The sequence below is a fragment of the Sebastes umbrosus genome, chromosome 8 (assembly GCF_015220745.1).
Source record: "Sebastes umbrosus isolate fSebUmb1 chromosome 8, fSebUmb1.pri, whole genome shotgun sequence".
Classification (NCBI taxonomy): domain Eukaryota; kingdom Metazoa; phylum Chordata; class Actinopteri; order Perciformes; family Sebastidae; genus Sebastes; species Sebastes umbrosus.
Window position 1 is genome coordinate 11,037,949 of NC_051276.1, and position 14,800 is coordinate 11,052,748.

The 14,800-nt window shown below is 39.5% G+C and overlaps 1 protein-coding gene across 1 annotated transcript in view; it reads right to left on the minus strand.

Moving 5' to 3' along the window:
- Window positions 1-14,800, minus strand: part of ipo11 (importin 11) — a 151,329-nt gene that overhangs the window by 75,156 nt on the left and 61,373 nt on the right. The window contains exons 16-19 of the mRNA XM_037777373.1: window positions 7,338-7,464; window positions 834-867; window positions 612-652; window positions 337-453 (exon numbers count right to left, since the gene is read on the minus strand). Coding sequence (XP_037633301.1) covers window positions 337-453; window positions 612-652; window positions 834-867; window positions 7,338-7,464 — 319 coding nt within the window. The remainder of the gene's footprint in view (window positions 1-336; window positions 454-611; window positions 653-833; window positions 868-7,337; window positions 7,465-14,800) is intronic.

Here is a 14,800-nt window from a genome sequence, read left to right on the forward strand (position 1 = left end):
CGTGCGTGCGTGCGTGCGTGCGTGCGTGCGTGCGCGTGCGTGCGTGCGTGCGTATCTGGCCCAATTCCAAACCACCCCCTACAACCTCTCCCTACACACTTCCACTTCGTTTGTACGTTCGCGTTTTAGGGTCCACCAGTTAAAATAGAAACGCTCCGTCAAAATGTATTAATTCTCAATAATTTCCGATTCTACTGTAGACCCGCGTCCGGATAGGATGACGTCTGGATCCGGGTCCTGATTTAGAGTTTGACTCAACTTCAATTTACATACTGCAATTGATGATGGTAAAGAAATTATAGGAAACTTTTCTATGTTTGATATCTCAAATCTCACCTGGGTGTTCACTCTCTCGATGACACAGGAGATGACGTGGAGCACCTGCATTTTAGTGTCGCACTCCGTCACCTGCTGCAACAACTGGAAGAGCAGCCCGAAGATAGACTCGAGGTACTAAGGAAAGAAGGGAGAATTTAAGAGTCAGAAAGATGGGGGAATGGAGAGATAAAATGTTTTAATTTAGTCATTGATTATTGTGAGATTTTGATTCTACTCATCACTGAATTAAAAGCATGTATATTAATGTCCACGTTAGTGATAGATGAACTCACCGGGAGGAATTGCTCTGTCCGGAACTCAAAGTCATCAACAGGTGGTCGGGAGTTAAGGATGAAATCAAACTGCAGTTCATCATTCAGCACACACTAAACCATTAATAAAGCTGGTGGTACACCATCAGATGCAGTGAGGCTTAAATAGCAAACATACTAAGAATAGCATGATCAAATTATTTGTTGCAAAAATGAAAAATGATATAAGTACAGGAAGGATATTGAGCTTCAGGGTTGTAGCAGTCTCAATCCGCACCTATGAGAAAAAAAAAATGATGAAAATACAGTTCATTTTGAAAAGCATTTTAGAAATGAAGCCTCTATCAGAGCATCTGGATTGTTAGTTCACTACAAACTCATTATGTCTTCTCTCTCTGCAGCTTTGATTAGCTAAGTGGAGAAAAATAGACTGAGAGAGCAAAAGAAATATAGAAATACATAAACATGAACAGTAGAAGATTGCCGCAGCTGCACGTGCAGCAATTCAACCAAACATAAAAAAAACATAATTGCATTTTTTCCTTTAATGGCAGCCTCAGAAAGACTACAACAATGAGTTCTTACTATAGCAAAAGCTTTTAATAACTGAACGCTCCAGGAGTGTGCACCTGCAGCAAGTTCGCTAAATACAGGCTGTCGATTGTTATAAAAAAGGAAGCGGCCCCTCCACCCTTATAGACTCTAGCAGGGTAATCTAGCTGTGTCGGGGAGATGGAGGGGGAAACGTCCACCAGGGAGAAAGTGATCAGATGGAGGAGACATTAAAGAAGGAGTGAAGAGTAAGGTGTGGGACTGAGAACTCAATTACAGCACAACACATTTGAAGTACAAATGTCATCTATGGGTGGATAAGTAAGGTTGAGTTTGTGTGTGTGTGTTCGGTGTTGCAGACAAACGTTATCAACACTATTCAAACTATGAAAGGTCTTTGCGAGCTTTGTAATGTAATTTTAGTCCAAACAACTTCAGGTGTATTTGACTTTTTCTTAATTTCCTAACGAAGGCATTAAAAAAAAGCTATTTTTTTATTTATATTCTACCCCAATGAGTTGAACAGCATAACCCATTCTGCTGTAAATAATACTGTTTGGAAAAATAAATCATACATTATCAAACCTTGTTTTTTCTATGTGCATATTTCACATCTATTAAATATGGTAAATCCTAGATAATAATTATGTTATTTTGGAAGACAGCATACATGTGCAGGATGAAAATGTGTTTGTTAAATATTTTTATTTTTCAGTTTATAAATCATTAATATATTTATATTTGTGGTTTAGTCTATTAAAAACACACAAGCAGTCTCCATTGAAGTGGTTGGAGTTTCTCTATAAGCACTCTCTGCTTTTCATACTTTTAATGTCAATAAACTCACTTCAAAGGTAAGTCAGCTTTCTGGAAGATACTTATTTTGCACCGTGCTTCTATTTTTACGCATCAAACCGAAGCACAAGCTCAGTAGTGCAACACACACTTCACTAGCTGGTGCATTTTACCAATTTTTAAGAGACTGATTTAAATAAGGAGCAAATTTTCAAAAAGACTCCCACAAAAACAACTTTACCGGCTAACCTGTCGCTGCTGCAAAGGATGATCACGGCGAAGTTACCGATCTCAGCTTTAAAATGCATGATGGCATTTATACTTTTTAGGACTAATCATGAATAGTATGTGTTTGTGAAGCACTGGAAAGCAAGCAGGCTCTAACGCTGCTGTGATACTATCAGTCTAAAACAAACTATAACACTGCAATAACCAGAATTTGACATGGTTTTGTCAAAGGAAAACATGTCATCAATATTTAACACTTGCAACATCATTGATTGCATCATCACATTGATTTCCCTTGTAGTGACTTGGTTTTAAGATCTGGACACCACAAGTAAAAATACAACTATGTTCCCATGGAATACCACATGAAATTGAGTCATTTACATGAATTAAATTATTTGCATAATGCATACTGAATGATGTTTAAATCTGTGTAACAACACAGGTTTGGTGGTTGTTACTGTCATCTCAACATGGCAGAGACAAAGTTTCATCTTCTCAGAAAGAAGAACAGCATGGCGGGAAATTGCCAATATACTCAGAGAGACATGAAAGGCTTCTTCAATTCTAAGAGATTTAAACTGACAAACTGGCTTAATTATCCTCCATTCACAATCATTTCAAACACTCATCCTATGCCCACATATGAAGATAAAAAACACCACTGTAAAATGTGCATTAAAGAAATTAAATTGCTTAAAGTTGAATTGACACATACACTAGTTGGATTTAGAGATGTATAAATTCCCCCCCGCTGTTTGGAAGATCATAAAATACAGAATAATGTTTTAGTCATGCTGCATACATTAACAGGCAACAAAAGGAGTATGTTGATGAACGAGGCCCATCACTTGCCATCAGCACCGGCCTTGTTGGCAATTCAAACACTAATGAGAGAAACTGCATTTCAATTCTACGGCAGAGCCTAGAAGATAATAGATTGCTTGATGAAATACTCAGAAGGGTCTAATAAACACACATGCGAGCACACGCAATGTCTGACATTAATTCAGTCAAAACATTTGCTGCCTCATTATTCATCATGGGCGGCTGTGGCTCAGGAGGAAGAGCGGGTTGTCTACTAATCGGAAGATCGGCGGCTCGATCACCGGCTCCTCCAGTCTGCAGGAGGAGTGCAGGTGTTCAGGTGTTCAGTATCTTGCCCAAGTGTTCTTGGGCAAGATACTGAACCCTTAACTGCTTCCGAAGGCTCTACCATCAGTGTATGACTGTGTGTGTGAGAATGGGTGAATGTTGGCATGTATTGTAAAGCGCTTTGAGTGTGAAGACTAAAGGCGCTATATAAATACAAGTACATATACTTTTTGAAATGTCCCCTGTTTCAGTGCCCGGGACAGTGTCGCTGCTGCACTACTGTATACACACACATGCAACTCTACACATAACAAACAGCGATATCCATCTGAGAATAACTAATAATAATTAATGTCGAATATGAATAATGTTGTGGGATTATTCCTTATTTTGTGTGCTATTTTGAGATTTATACATTATAATTGCATACTTATATATATATATAAATATATATATATCTTTTTTAAATGAAGCATTTGAATAGTGATTTGGAGGTTGAATACCATGGTAACGGTTGAAGCTTTGAAGCATTCGGGTCAGCCCTACGGTTAACAAATATTTATGTTTGGCATGGGGAAAAGCCACCTGATGTAATTTGGTTATCTACGACAAATTCTGATCTTAACTAAAGCCTATTAGAATTCACTCCAACTAATAGTGTGTGGTTCAAAACCGATGTCAATCAGGATAGTGCATTGACTGTACAGTAACTAAAACATGACTGAGTGGGATTATAATCATGAGGCATAAAATCTATATTTAGAGTGCCTCAAAGCCTTCCTGCGGTTAAGGAAAAGTGAGCGGAAATGGGACAAACTGTTGACTGAAACGTCACAGCTTGATGTCGTCAAAGCTTAACCGCAAATTCTAGAAAGTATTATTACCTCCCACGGGGAATGCAAATGGCCTGAAAATAGAAGGAGTTACACTTGCCACCGAGATTATTTTTAGCCTCAAATAGAGAAGAATGCAGCTGTTAAGAGAGAAAAGGAGAATGTAATGGAGGAAATGAGGATAGAAAAACTGGCACAATAGAAGGCTGCGAGCAACTGGCATCTGTGATCAGATTCAGATTCAGCTCATGAATGTCATTGATAGATGCCAGTGTACTGACTCACATACAAAGCTCCCACGGGGTGCGACGCTACCACAAAAACATGTATTCATTGTGGATATCCACATTTCTCAAATGCAAAAACAAATACAGATATAGGCCTATTAGTATCTTTGATGACAAACTGAAATGAAATAAGCAAGAAAAATTGGTTGTTAATAAAGAAAAATTCTATAATTAAACCATTTCTATAAAACAAAAATGTAGAAACTTTTTTTTGTTTTAATTATATAACATCTAGATTGCACCTGCAATTCATGCCTTGCAAACAAACCCTAACTAGACTTCAATTAACACAGAATGCTGCAGACTCCTCAGGGAGAAAGAGCATGATACATTTATTTTGGCCTCTTAAGGGTTAATTAGAAGATTTCACAATCACATTTAAGGCACAGGCTTGTCCAACAGTTACATTACCCAGCTCATAACTCCCTACAAGCCTATTTGTTGTTCAAGACAGCTAAATCTAAATCAAGGACGCCGGGTGACCGTGCCTTTGTTATTAAGGTGCCAAACTCTGAAATGGTCTCCCTGGAGACATCAGCTAAATTTAAAAATAATTAAAAACAGTAAGCAGGCACAGAAAAGGTGAGATGTTCTCTCTTCAACCAAAAAACACATCCTTAATTAAAACAGCTCTCATTTGAGAAGTTTCTTTAGGAAATCAAATGCACCAGATTTAGTTGAAACAACTTTTTGACATTAAATTAAAAATCATTTAGCCCACATGCAGTTAAATGACCATTTTGATAAAACTACAACTCTGCTTACCCAACAATTTCTCTTGTTGATTGCTCCTTTCAATAAAAGTACAGAAACTGAAATGTCAGAGATAAATATAATTGATATCTTTAGTGATTCACTTTCCATCTGAACAACAAGGACCGCCGAATAATACAATACAGATATAGATAACCAGTTGGACTGATTGATAGAGGGCAATTTGCGCCATTAGCTCATTAAAAGTTTATGATCAATACTTCATTCTGCCCAAGAGGTTCTAATTGGTCCGGAACATATTGATCAGGAACCACAACATGATTGGTGGGCTGCTCAGTGATCTAACAGCGAGCTTGTGTGAAGAAACACCATAGAAACTGTTAGAGTAAGTAGTACTCCCTACTCTGTACTCTGTAGTTGTAGCCGTGGTGTAATGTAACAAAGTATTATTACTTTGTTGGGAAATGTAGTGGAATAAAAGTGAAAGTTAACAGAGGTATAAAAACTCAAGTACAGACACTCCCAAAAAAGTTAAGTAAACTTAAGTAATAAGACTTTGTTACAGTACTTCCACTGAGTTGTAGTGGTAGTGTCTTATGGTAGTATCTCATCTAGACTGGAGAGCGAAACTAAATTAGCTTATCTCCCATATGTAGGTACCCTATGTAGGCTTTTTGTATTTTATGGTCTTAGCTATAGCTCGCAGCAAAAACCAATTGCCCTTCAGGGAAAAATAAAAAGTTGCAAGTTAAAACTCTGAGACCCATTATTCCCCTCATAAAACGTATATATTCCGATGTATGGCACTAGATTATAAAAACTGAATGTAATTTTACATATCAAAAGTACAACTTTGGTTGGTTGGTGGCAGATATGTAAAACCAACGAAAGAATTGATTTCTTTTAATAATCTCTATGTGGCTTCACTGGGGGGTAAAAAGGTGAAATGGAAAACCTAATGATGAATATAATTTAATATTTAAATGCACCCAATAATTATAAATACAAAATAAAATCATATCCTGGGGACCTTTGTGACATGTAAGTTTGATAAAGAAGGACGTCATGATGAGCCATTTTATGTCCAACGCAAAGAAAATAACTGGCTAAATGTATATAATGCTACATACACACGTTTCATTCCACTGTAGCTGCCTGTTAATAATTTTACCATAAAGTGATGCGACCTGCTTCAGTTAATTGGAAATCCATAGCAACAGGTGGCATTATGCTCCAATGTTGTGTAAATGGCTTTGAAAAAACAAAACGAGGGTGCTATAGACCTATCTATACTATTTAACATTGTTAGTGTCACCATGTGTGCTTCTATAGCCTTAATTTAAACAAAGTACCCGAAATGGATGATGCATCATACATGTCATAACTGGGGACATACAATTAACTTCCGAGAGCTGCACAAACTGAGTTTATGCTTCCATCCATCACATAAATATGATCAGAGCGTGGTGTTTGAGTGGGCTCTGCCTTACGTGCATTATTATCTCGATTACATTATAATCTTAATTACATTATAATCACATTCTATGTGTATTGCAACAAAAAGGAATGTAAATAAACACCCATCTTAAAGCTCCTCCACGCAAAGATGGATTATGAAGTAAGAGAGGCAATTAGACGCAGAGAGATTGAACCCAGCTACTCATAACGGTTCGGTCTAATGGTGAGTTCACGTTGAATTGCATTGTAAATAATGCATAGGATTTTTCCTTATTCCTTCATATAAATGCTGTTGAAGGAAAACACATCAATCAAGTGCATGGCTCATGAGGCACGAAACCCGAAAGGATGGCGAAATGTAATTTGAATTGAGGATGACTGTGGCATAATAACAGCCACTTTTCCCACAAATGGGATCACACAGCAGTTTATCAATGCCATGGCTGAATACAAATGTTAATGAGTAAATGAAAGGTTTAGCTTTTTAATCAAAGCAATTCCAAGAAATTACCTCTGCAAAAAAAAATAGTATGTTGAGAAATCGGATGACAAAACCTTCCTGCAATCCCTGACTAACTATGTTTGGCTTTGTTTGTGGAAAGTTGGCAGCATAATAGCTGCGGTTCCATGCTGTTAAGCTGAGAGCTGTGTTTGTGTCGCTGACTGTGCACTTTCACCAACGGTTCATTCATTACGAATCCAATGTTTTCTAGGGAAGCTGCCACTCCAGTGATAATAAGCAGTTTACCAATAAAACACTGACTTTGTGTTTGTAGCTGCCTTACCACCAAGTCGGGATCCTGCATGAGGCTCAGGATGACCTCGTAGAGTAAAGGTCGAAGGTCGGATTTGAACTTGACAGAGATCCACTGTCCTATTAGCCAGATGACTCGTCGGCGAATCAACTTGTATCTGGAGAGGGGAAGAAGGAAGGGGGAGAGGAGTTAGCTCTGGTTGCAGAGAAATACTTTAACAAACTTCTTCTCTGCACTCTTCATCCATATCGTAATTTAGAGAAATGAACCAACTGGCTCTCTAACCTTATCTCCACAGTGAAGCTACAGATCCATTAAAAACAACTGGGCCAGCTATTCAAATGATGAAATCTGCCATTTCTTGTGGCTCATCCTGAAATTGCTTTTATCAGTTTGCTTACGTTTGGTGGAGACTGCAGTATAATTTGTGCTCTGAGGGAGAGAGCCATATCACTACCCTTTCATTTCACATATCCAACTTCAAGACTGTGTCCAATCTGGTGGCATACACATGCACACTGAACTGTGAACAACTAGAGTGTGGGTTCAATTTTCCCACTGGACAAAAACCCCAATAACACCCACAAATATCAGGCTTTTGTCGGCATTCATTCCCAGGACAAATAACTCTGCAGTAATCACAGGTATTTATCGGTTCCAGCTCTGATCGGCAGTGATGGAGACATGACACCCGGGTAGACACGCTAATTGTTGCCCCTTTTCTGGTGCAATGTTATGTGTATAATAAATAAAATCAACAGGGATTTGGATAATTATAATAATTCATTAACGTACAAAACATACAATTAATATGCTCTCCTAAAAGCCACCAGACTCCAGTCAGAGAGCAGTAATTTGACCTTGCCGATTGCTGTAAAACACACTTCATTCAAACTCGACAGGAACAAAATAAAACTCATCAAAACCATCTTTGTTTTTTCCACCGTTGCAACAATCACCAACTGTAGTTTGGGAGTTCAAAAGAGAGACTGAATAAGTAACAGATATAAATAAAAAAGAAGTAACCATCGGAACATTTTCACTGTTTACCAACCCTGCTTCTGGTTAGACAAAAACATAAAAGGAGAAACACTTGAATTTCCCTTGGGATTAATAAAGTTACTATCTATCTATCTATAAAAGGAGTCTATCACCTATTTTTAGCAGGTTTTCTCGTGTTTAAAAAAACGGCATAAACGCGCAGTGGAAAAAGGGTATTAGAGTTATCGGAGAGGTAGAGATAGTAGGATTTACACATAAAACTGACTCAAAACACGACCCAAGGGACAAACTGAGGCAAAGAAGAACTAGGAAAAGAAGAAAGCGTTTGTTGAGAATGTATTTGTCAAATTCAATTCTTGTAAGTCCAAGTCAAGTCTCAAGTCTCGTATGGTTGTAATGTGCCTTCTATCATCTGCTGCATTCCATCCGGTCTGCTTAGAACACTGTATAGCTACAGTAAATCTAAGGAATCCAAAGCATGTACTGTATTATCATCACTCCTTCATCTATTAGCATTCAGTATCAGCATTAGTGCTGTCATGATACTGGATTTTCTAACTTCGATACAATACCTTGAAAAATATTAATATTAAAAACCCTTTGCGATAAATCGAAACAACATTGAGGGCATAACTTTTTTTAATTTTTATTAAAAGATAACTATAACAAGGCCAAGTTAAACACATCAACTGGTGCACTTTGAGAGCCAAATTACAAAGCTAGATCTATAAAGAACTTTGTGCTCTTGTAAACAATTTTGTGCTGTAGTAAACAATTTAATCATAAACACATCGTTTGTATAGATATGAATGGAGATGACAGTCTCACCTGTCAAAAGTCTCACCCACAAATAAGACAGGGTGCTGTAAAGCTCACAGTCGGAGCCGCGAGACACCTTTCCAAACTGACCTGGAGCATCCCTGACCCGCCGAGATTGAAGTGTAAAAACATTTTGGTTCATTATGAAACTGTGGCGGGCTTATCTAGACTGCCTAGGTCATTAATGGGAAACACTGAAGGCCATAACATGACAACGGCCCGTAAATGATTATAAACGGAGCAAATTAAACTAGTGACGAGACAGCACTGTGAGTGAGTGAGTGAGAGGAGACGGGGCGGGTTTGTGTATCAGCTGGCAGGGGGAGGCAAGAGAGGATGAGAAAGTGCAGCTGGTACCGGTGTATCAATAATGCGAAAATTTATGTTATAATGATGTTGATAAATGATTGTTCATGAGTCCCAAATCTCAAGTCTTTTGATGCTACTTAAGTGCGACTTGAGTCCAAGTTGCAGACTTGCCAGTGACAGAAAAACTAAATAAGGGAAATAACCTAGCTCAAAAACTAGAATGATCAAAAATCCACTGGGGCTGAGTAGTGTGTGATATGAATTAAAATGCCCTGCACTGCAAGTCCCAAATGTGGGGCACTGCATGTTGGGAACTGATGGGTTTTCAATAGCTGTATCGGGCAGGCAAGAAGTGTCCCTGTGCATCTGCCCTTGTTCGGATCCGAGGACCGGCTTGACAGAAATGAGCGGATGGAGGGATGAAGGGACGGAGAGAAAGGAGGATAAAGGATAGGGGAATGGGGGGGGGGGGGGGTGACACTCGTTGTTGGCTTCTTGTCAAATATCCACAGGGAGCCAGAGACCACAGTCTGGGCCAGCAGCCAGAAGATGCTAAACAACAGCATGACTCAGGACTTGGAGATGGGAAATAACACTGTGTTCATGTGTATGTGTGTATGTATGTGCGTGTGTGTGTGTGTGTGTGTGTGTGTGTGTGTGTGTGTGTGTGTGTGTGTGTGTGTGTGTGTGTGTGTGTGTGTGTGTGTGTGTGTGTGTGTGTGTGTGTGTGTGTGTGTGTGTGTGTGTGTGTGTGTGTGTGTGTGTGTGCGTATGGAAAGAGAAAATTAGTTTGCTTAAACAAAAAAAGCTTGTTTCTGTGTTTCATTAAGGTAATTGGTTTAATTGATTTCCAAATACATTTTAAATAAACCTTTCCAGAAGGCATTTGGAAAACTTAGCCTAACAACATCCCGCTAAATGGATAAATGGCTAAATTTGGACTTGATTTCTAATCATCTCAAAAGCACACGATGGCACTTGGACACTTCTGGGTTAAACTGCTCAAAAGCAGTGGAGCATGCACGGAGAATAAACTATCATCCAATTACTTGTAGAGGAAAACAAAGGAAGCCAGATCAGATTTTTCTGCAGGCTTTTATGGAGGCATCAACATATGGGATGGTTCCAACCTGATAGAGCAGGTGCGCCAGTGCCAGTGGACAATGGCCATGGGCACTTTCCCAGAGCTCTCTCCCTATATCCAGGATCCAAACAACAACTTGGCAACAAAATGATCACACTCAGTAAACACCTCGGCGACATTAAGAATAAATAATCAAATTACAGATTATCATCTGTTGTCAAACTAACGCTCATGAAAGGTAATTCTACAGGACACTTGTGCTTTTTGTGTATTCTCTAAGACAACAAATTAAAAACATATCTTTTTATACATAGTGCAGTAAACAACGATTGGCAAATATGTTTGTTTATGCGAGTTTAGACTTACGCAAAAAAACATCATCATAATCCATATGCTGATTATTATTCATTAAATGCATCTGTTGAAGTGACTGAAAGTTTTCCCCAAATCTAAATGCAATATAATAGAGTGGTTTGTGTGTGCATGTCTGTGACTAACAAATACAAAATATCTTCTTCAGCCGGGGAGGGTACAGCTGGTAGAGTTTATTACTGTTGCGCTTGGCAAAGTGGAAGAAAAGGATGGAAAGGCAGGTGGACAGGCAGGTTGACGGGGGTATTTGTCCGTCAGTCAAAGATTAGACATGACTCACTCGCGCTAAACCCGTTTCCTCCTCCATAACGTCACACAGCTGTCAGCGACCCTGCTCTTCCTTCTGGCAAAACACATGGCAAATCCATGTGGATGAAATATGAACTGACTGAAAAGCAGAATCTCAATTTCACATCATCAAGTGCACACACTGTTCTTTGCAAACGTATGTATATATATTTATTATTGGAAATCAATTAACAACACAAAACAATGACAGATATTGTCCAGTAAACCCTCTCGTGTACTGCATTTAGCATAAAAAATATGCCCAAATCATAACTTGGCAAACTCAAGCCCAACAGGCAATAGTTGTTCCTCGCCAAAATTTTGCGCAAGTTTGGAGTGTTATTTAGCCTCCTTCACGACAAGCTAGTATGACATGGTTGGTACCAATGGATTCCTTCGATTTTCTAGTTTTATATGAGACCAGTATCTTCAATCATCATTGTGCAATCATTGTACAATCATTGTGCAATCGTTGTGTGATTCATAAGGCCAGAGAAGATTCACACCTCTAAATTGCATGCACTCAAATAGTATGGTTATTGGTTTCTGTAGTAACCTCATTTTTTTAAATGTCACGTACATGGGATCGTGGTTAAGGTTAACTGTTCTCAGGCTGAGGATATGAAGAATCCCTCACACAGTCTAAGCTAATATCCATGAGTAAATAAAAAGGTGGTGGAGTCCTGGTGTAAGGTTTAAAGGACCAAGTACAGAAGGTATTTAGGTTGTTTCTACAACACGTCTGTGTAGCCTTTTAGCTACAGCACTGCCGGCAAATGTCAGTATACTCGCTGGGACTTGAAGTCTATTTGCTTAATGGTGTCAAGACCAGGTGAAAGACCTTGCGAGTCACAATGGGAGCCGATACAAGAGAAAAAGAAGTAAACAGAGTTACAGTGAAACTGGTATCGCTGTAAGAGTTGGGGTCATGATCCCTGCGGTGTGAAAAGTCTGATTCATAACCAGCTCGCACACACAGCGCAGCAGAAATGAGGTGCTTCTTTTTTGCTCACCTGTGTGAACATGCCAAACTCAATTTTGTTTGCAGTATAAAGCCAACACAAAATCCATCCGCAGTAGCAAATACTAGCAATAAGGGGAAATTACATTTAAGATACCCAAAGCACAGAGTCATTTTACAGCTACATCTATTGGTCACCCAGGAGAGGGACTGACTTTTCTAACAAAACACAAAAGGTCAAGCCACAAAAGGCGATGACAAAATGCCAAAGTGTTTCACAGCCCCTCTATGCTGGCAGAGTCTGACAGTAGAGATGATGGAAAACGCTCTGTATCTGAATCTCACCGTCTGTCTCGGTGACACAAAAAGCTCCTTCTGGCTATTCTGGGATGTCAATATGAGTGATATTAAGGGTGTGTGTGTGTGTGGCTGTGTCCTAAGTAGTTTTGAGTGTGTATGTGTGCTCGAAAATGACTTGCTGTCATCTCCCGGCACTCAGACATGACTCATCACAGGTATCACAACTATTTCGGTTGAAGTGCAGAAAGGAGGAAAAGATTGACAGCGAGTCAAAATCTAAGTGCGCGTGCAGATCAATTTGCATGTATGACTGTGTAGGTGCTTGTGTAGTCAGTATGCACAAAAAGTTCTTTTTAAGGGAGCTTAAGGCAGCCTGAGGCTCAGCCACAGGTGTTAAGTCACACACAATAGTTGTGCTGACAGTTATGGTTATTAATATTTAGACCGCTGCTGCTTCGTATTGAGTGATATAGACCGACTTACCGGGCAGGGCTCAAATTTAAATCAGTGAAACTGAAGAGGCACATTGACACTATCAGAGCCCAATGGGGCAAAGATTACCAAACCTGCAAATAAGTGAACAGCTTGTACATGTACAGTGAGGAATAACACTCGACAAGTTCTACATTTCATGATTGTAATGGATGACGTGGAGGCTAAGAACCAAATGATGTGAAGCAGAGGGTGATTTGCCTGTTTTTCTCATCTGAGTAATTCTGATTTCGCTTTTAAAGCTTCAGTAGTTAACAATTTTTATGCATCATTGGGCAAAAATTCCATAATAACCTCTCTGCATATTGTAATGCAAGTGCTCTGAGAGAAAACTAGACTTTTACACCTCCTCATGGCTCTGTTTTCAGGCTTTAAAAAATCTAACCCTTGACCAATAACAGGTCATTTCAGAGAGAGAGCGTTCCTATTGGCCGGGTCACAAACTTTCTCATTTTACAGCTAAACAGTACACTACAAGATGTTTCTGAAAACATTTGAGGTGAGAAATAGGCATTACAGTAACAGAATATTGATTCATATTTGATCAGCGCTGCCTAGTTTGACCGTTTGATTGGAGTTCGCGAGGGATTGACTCGTGGCTCTCATAGACGAAAGCTGGACGGCAGACTCCAGATCAGCTCTGACTGGTTGTTTTCCTACGGTCTGTGAAATCTTGCAGATACCCTTAGGAGCACCGTAGGACACAGAGGCACATGATTTTTTTCAGATTACTGGTCTCATGCACTACTGTCAGGATATAGTGACCGTTTTGTAAAAATAACTTTTTTTAAATCATATTTGCTCCATTCTACCCACTGCAGCTTTAAACATCATGAAAAATAGTTCCTCAGCCTGACACTTCTTAACTGGACGGGATGCAAACGAGCAGGAAAGTGAACATCAGATTGTTTCAGCTTTTCCCAATGACGTCCTAACCTGCTCCGGGCGTCAACAAACAGGCAAAACTACGTGTCGCTTGTTTGAAAAATTGCTCGCCCTGGTTCTACTTATGCAAAGTTTCACTCACCTCCAACCTATTTTCACTGGTCAAAATCTGCATTAGTTTACCCGTGTGTCTTTGTAACGTGAAATGGAAGGAAAGGTATGTAATAGAGAATGACATCGCTCGTAATATATCTGGACAATTTTTTGCGCTCCATTCGCCAGAGTTGTGTCACTCACAATATGTTAGGAAGAGGTGTGAGAATATCTGTTGTTTGCGCTGCTAAGCAACATATAGCTAAAACAGCAAAGCAATCACACAGCTGGGCTCCGAGTTTTAAAATCCTGACACGTTTTGAAATAGAGAGAGAAATAGAAATTTAATGACTGTGCTCAAATCCTGAACACACCCAACCTATCAAAACAGAGAATAGCGCTTCATCCTGCTATAAGATATTAGTAAAACTGTCTGTCCAGTGGAGATAACGTTACATAGTGCTCTCTCTCACACACACAGCTGCCTCGCTCTCCCGTTCACTCTGTCACACACACTTAGACAACTAGTTAGCTCTCTATTGCCGTCTGTCTCCCTTTCCTTCTCACATTCTTACCTGCGACCTCTCTTTATCTCTTTATTTTCTGTGCAGTTATACACAGAAAGCAGACTCTCCCGTGGCCGTGGTGTAAACAGTAGTTTACTTTCAGAAACAAGCAAACGTGGATTGATGTTGCTAAGAACTCCTCACCTTGACTCTAAACTGTATCATACTGACCAAAGACCATTTGAATCAGTCAAGTATGCAGGCTCTACCCTTGAGGACAGAGGGAAGGACGCCTGGACATCAATCCGCCTGTCGACACAGAAGCTCCACAGACAGTTGATGTCATGGAGTGCACCTGACTCCCCATTTGGAAGTACAAAAG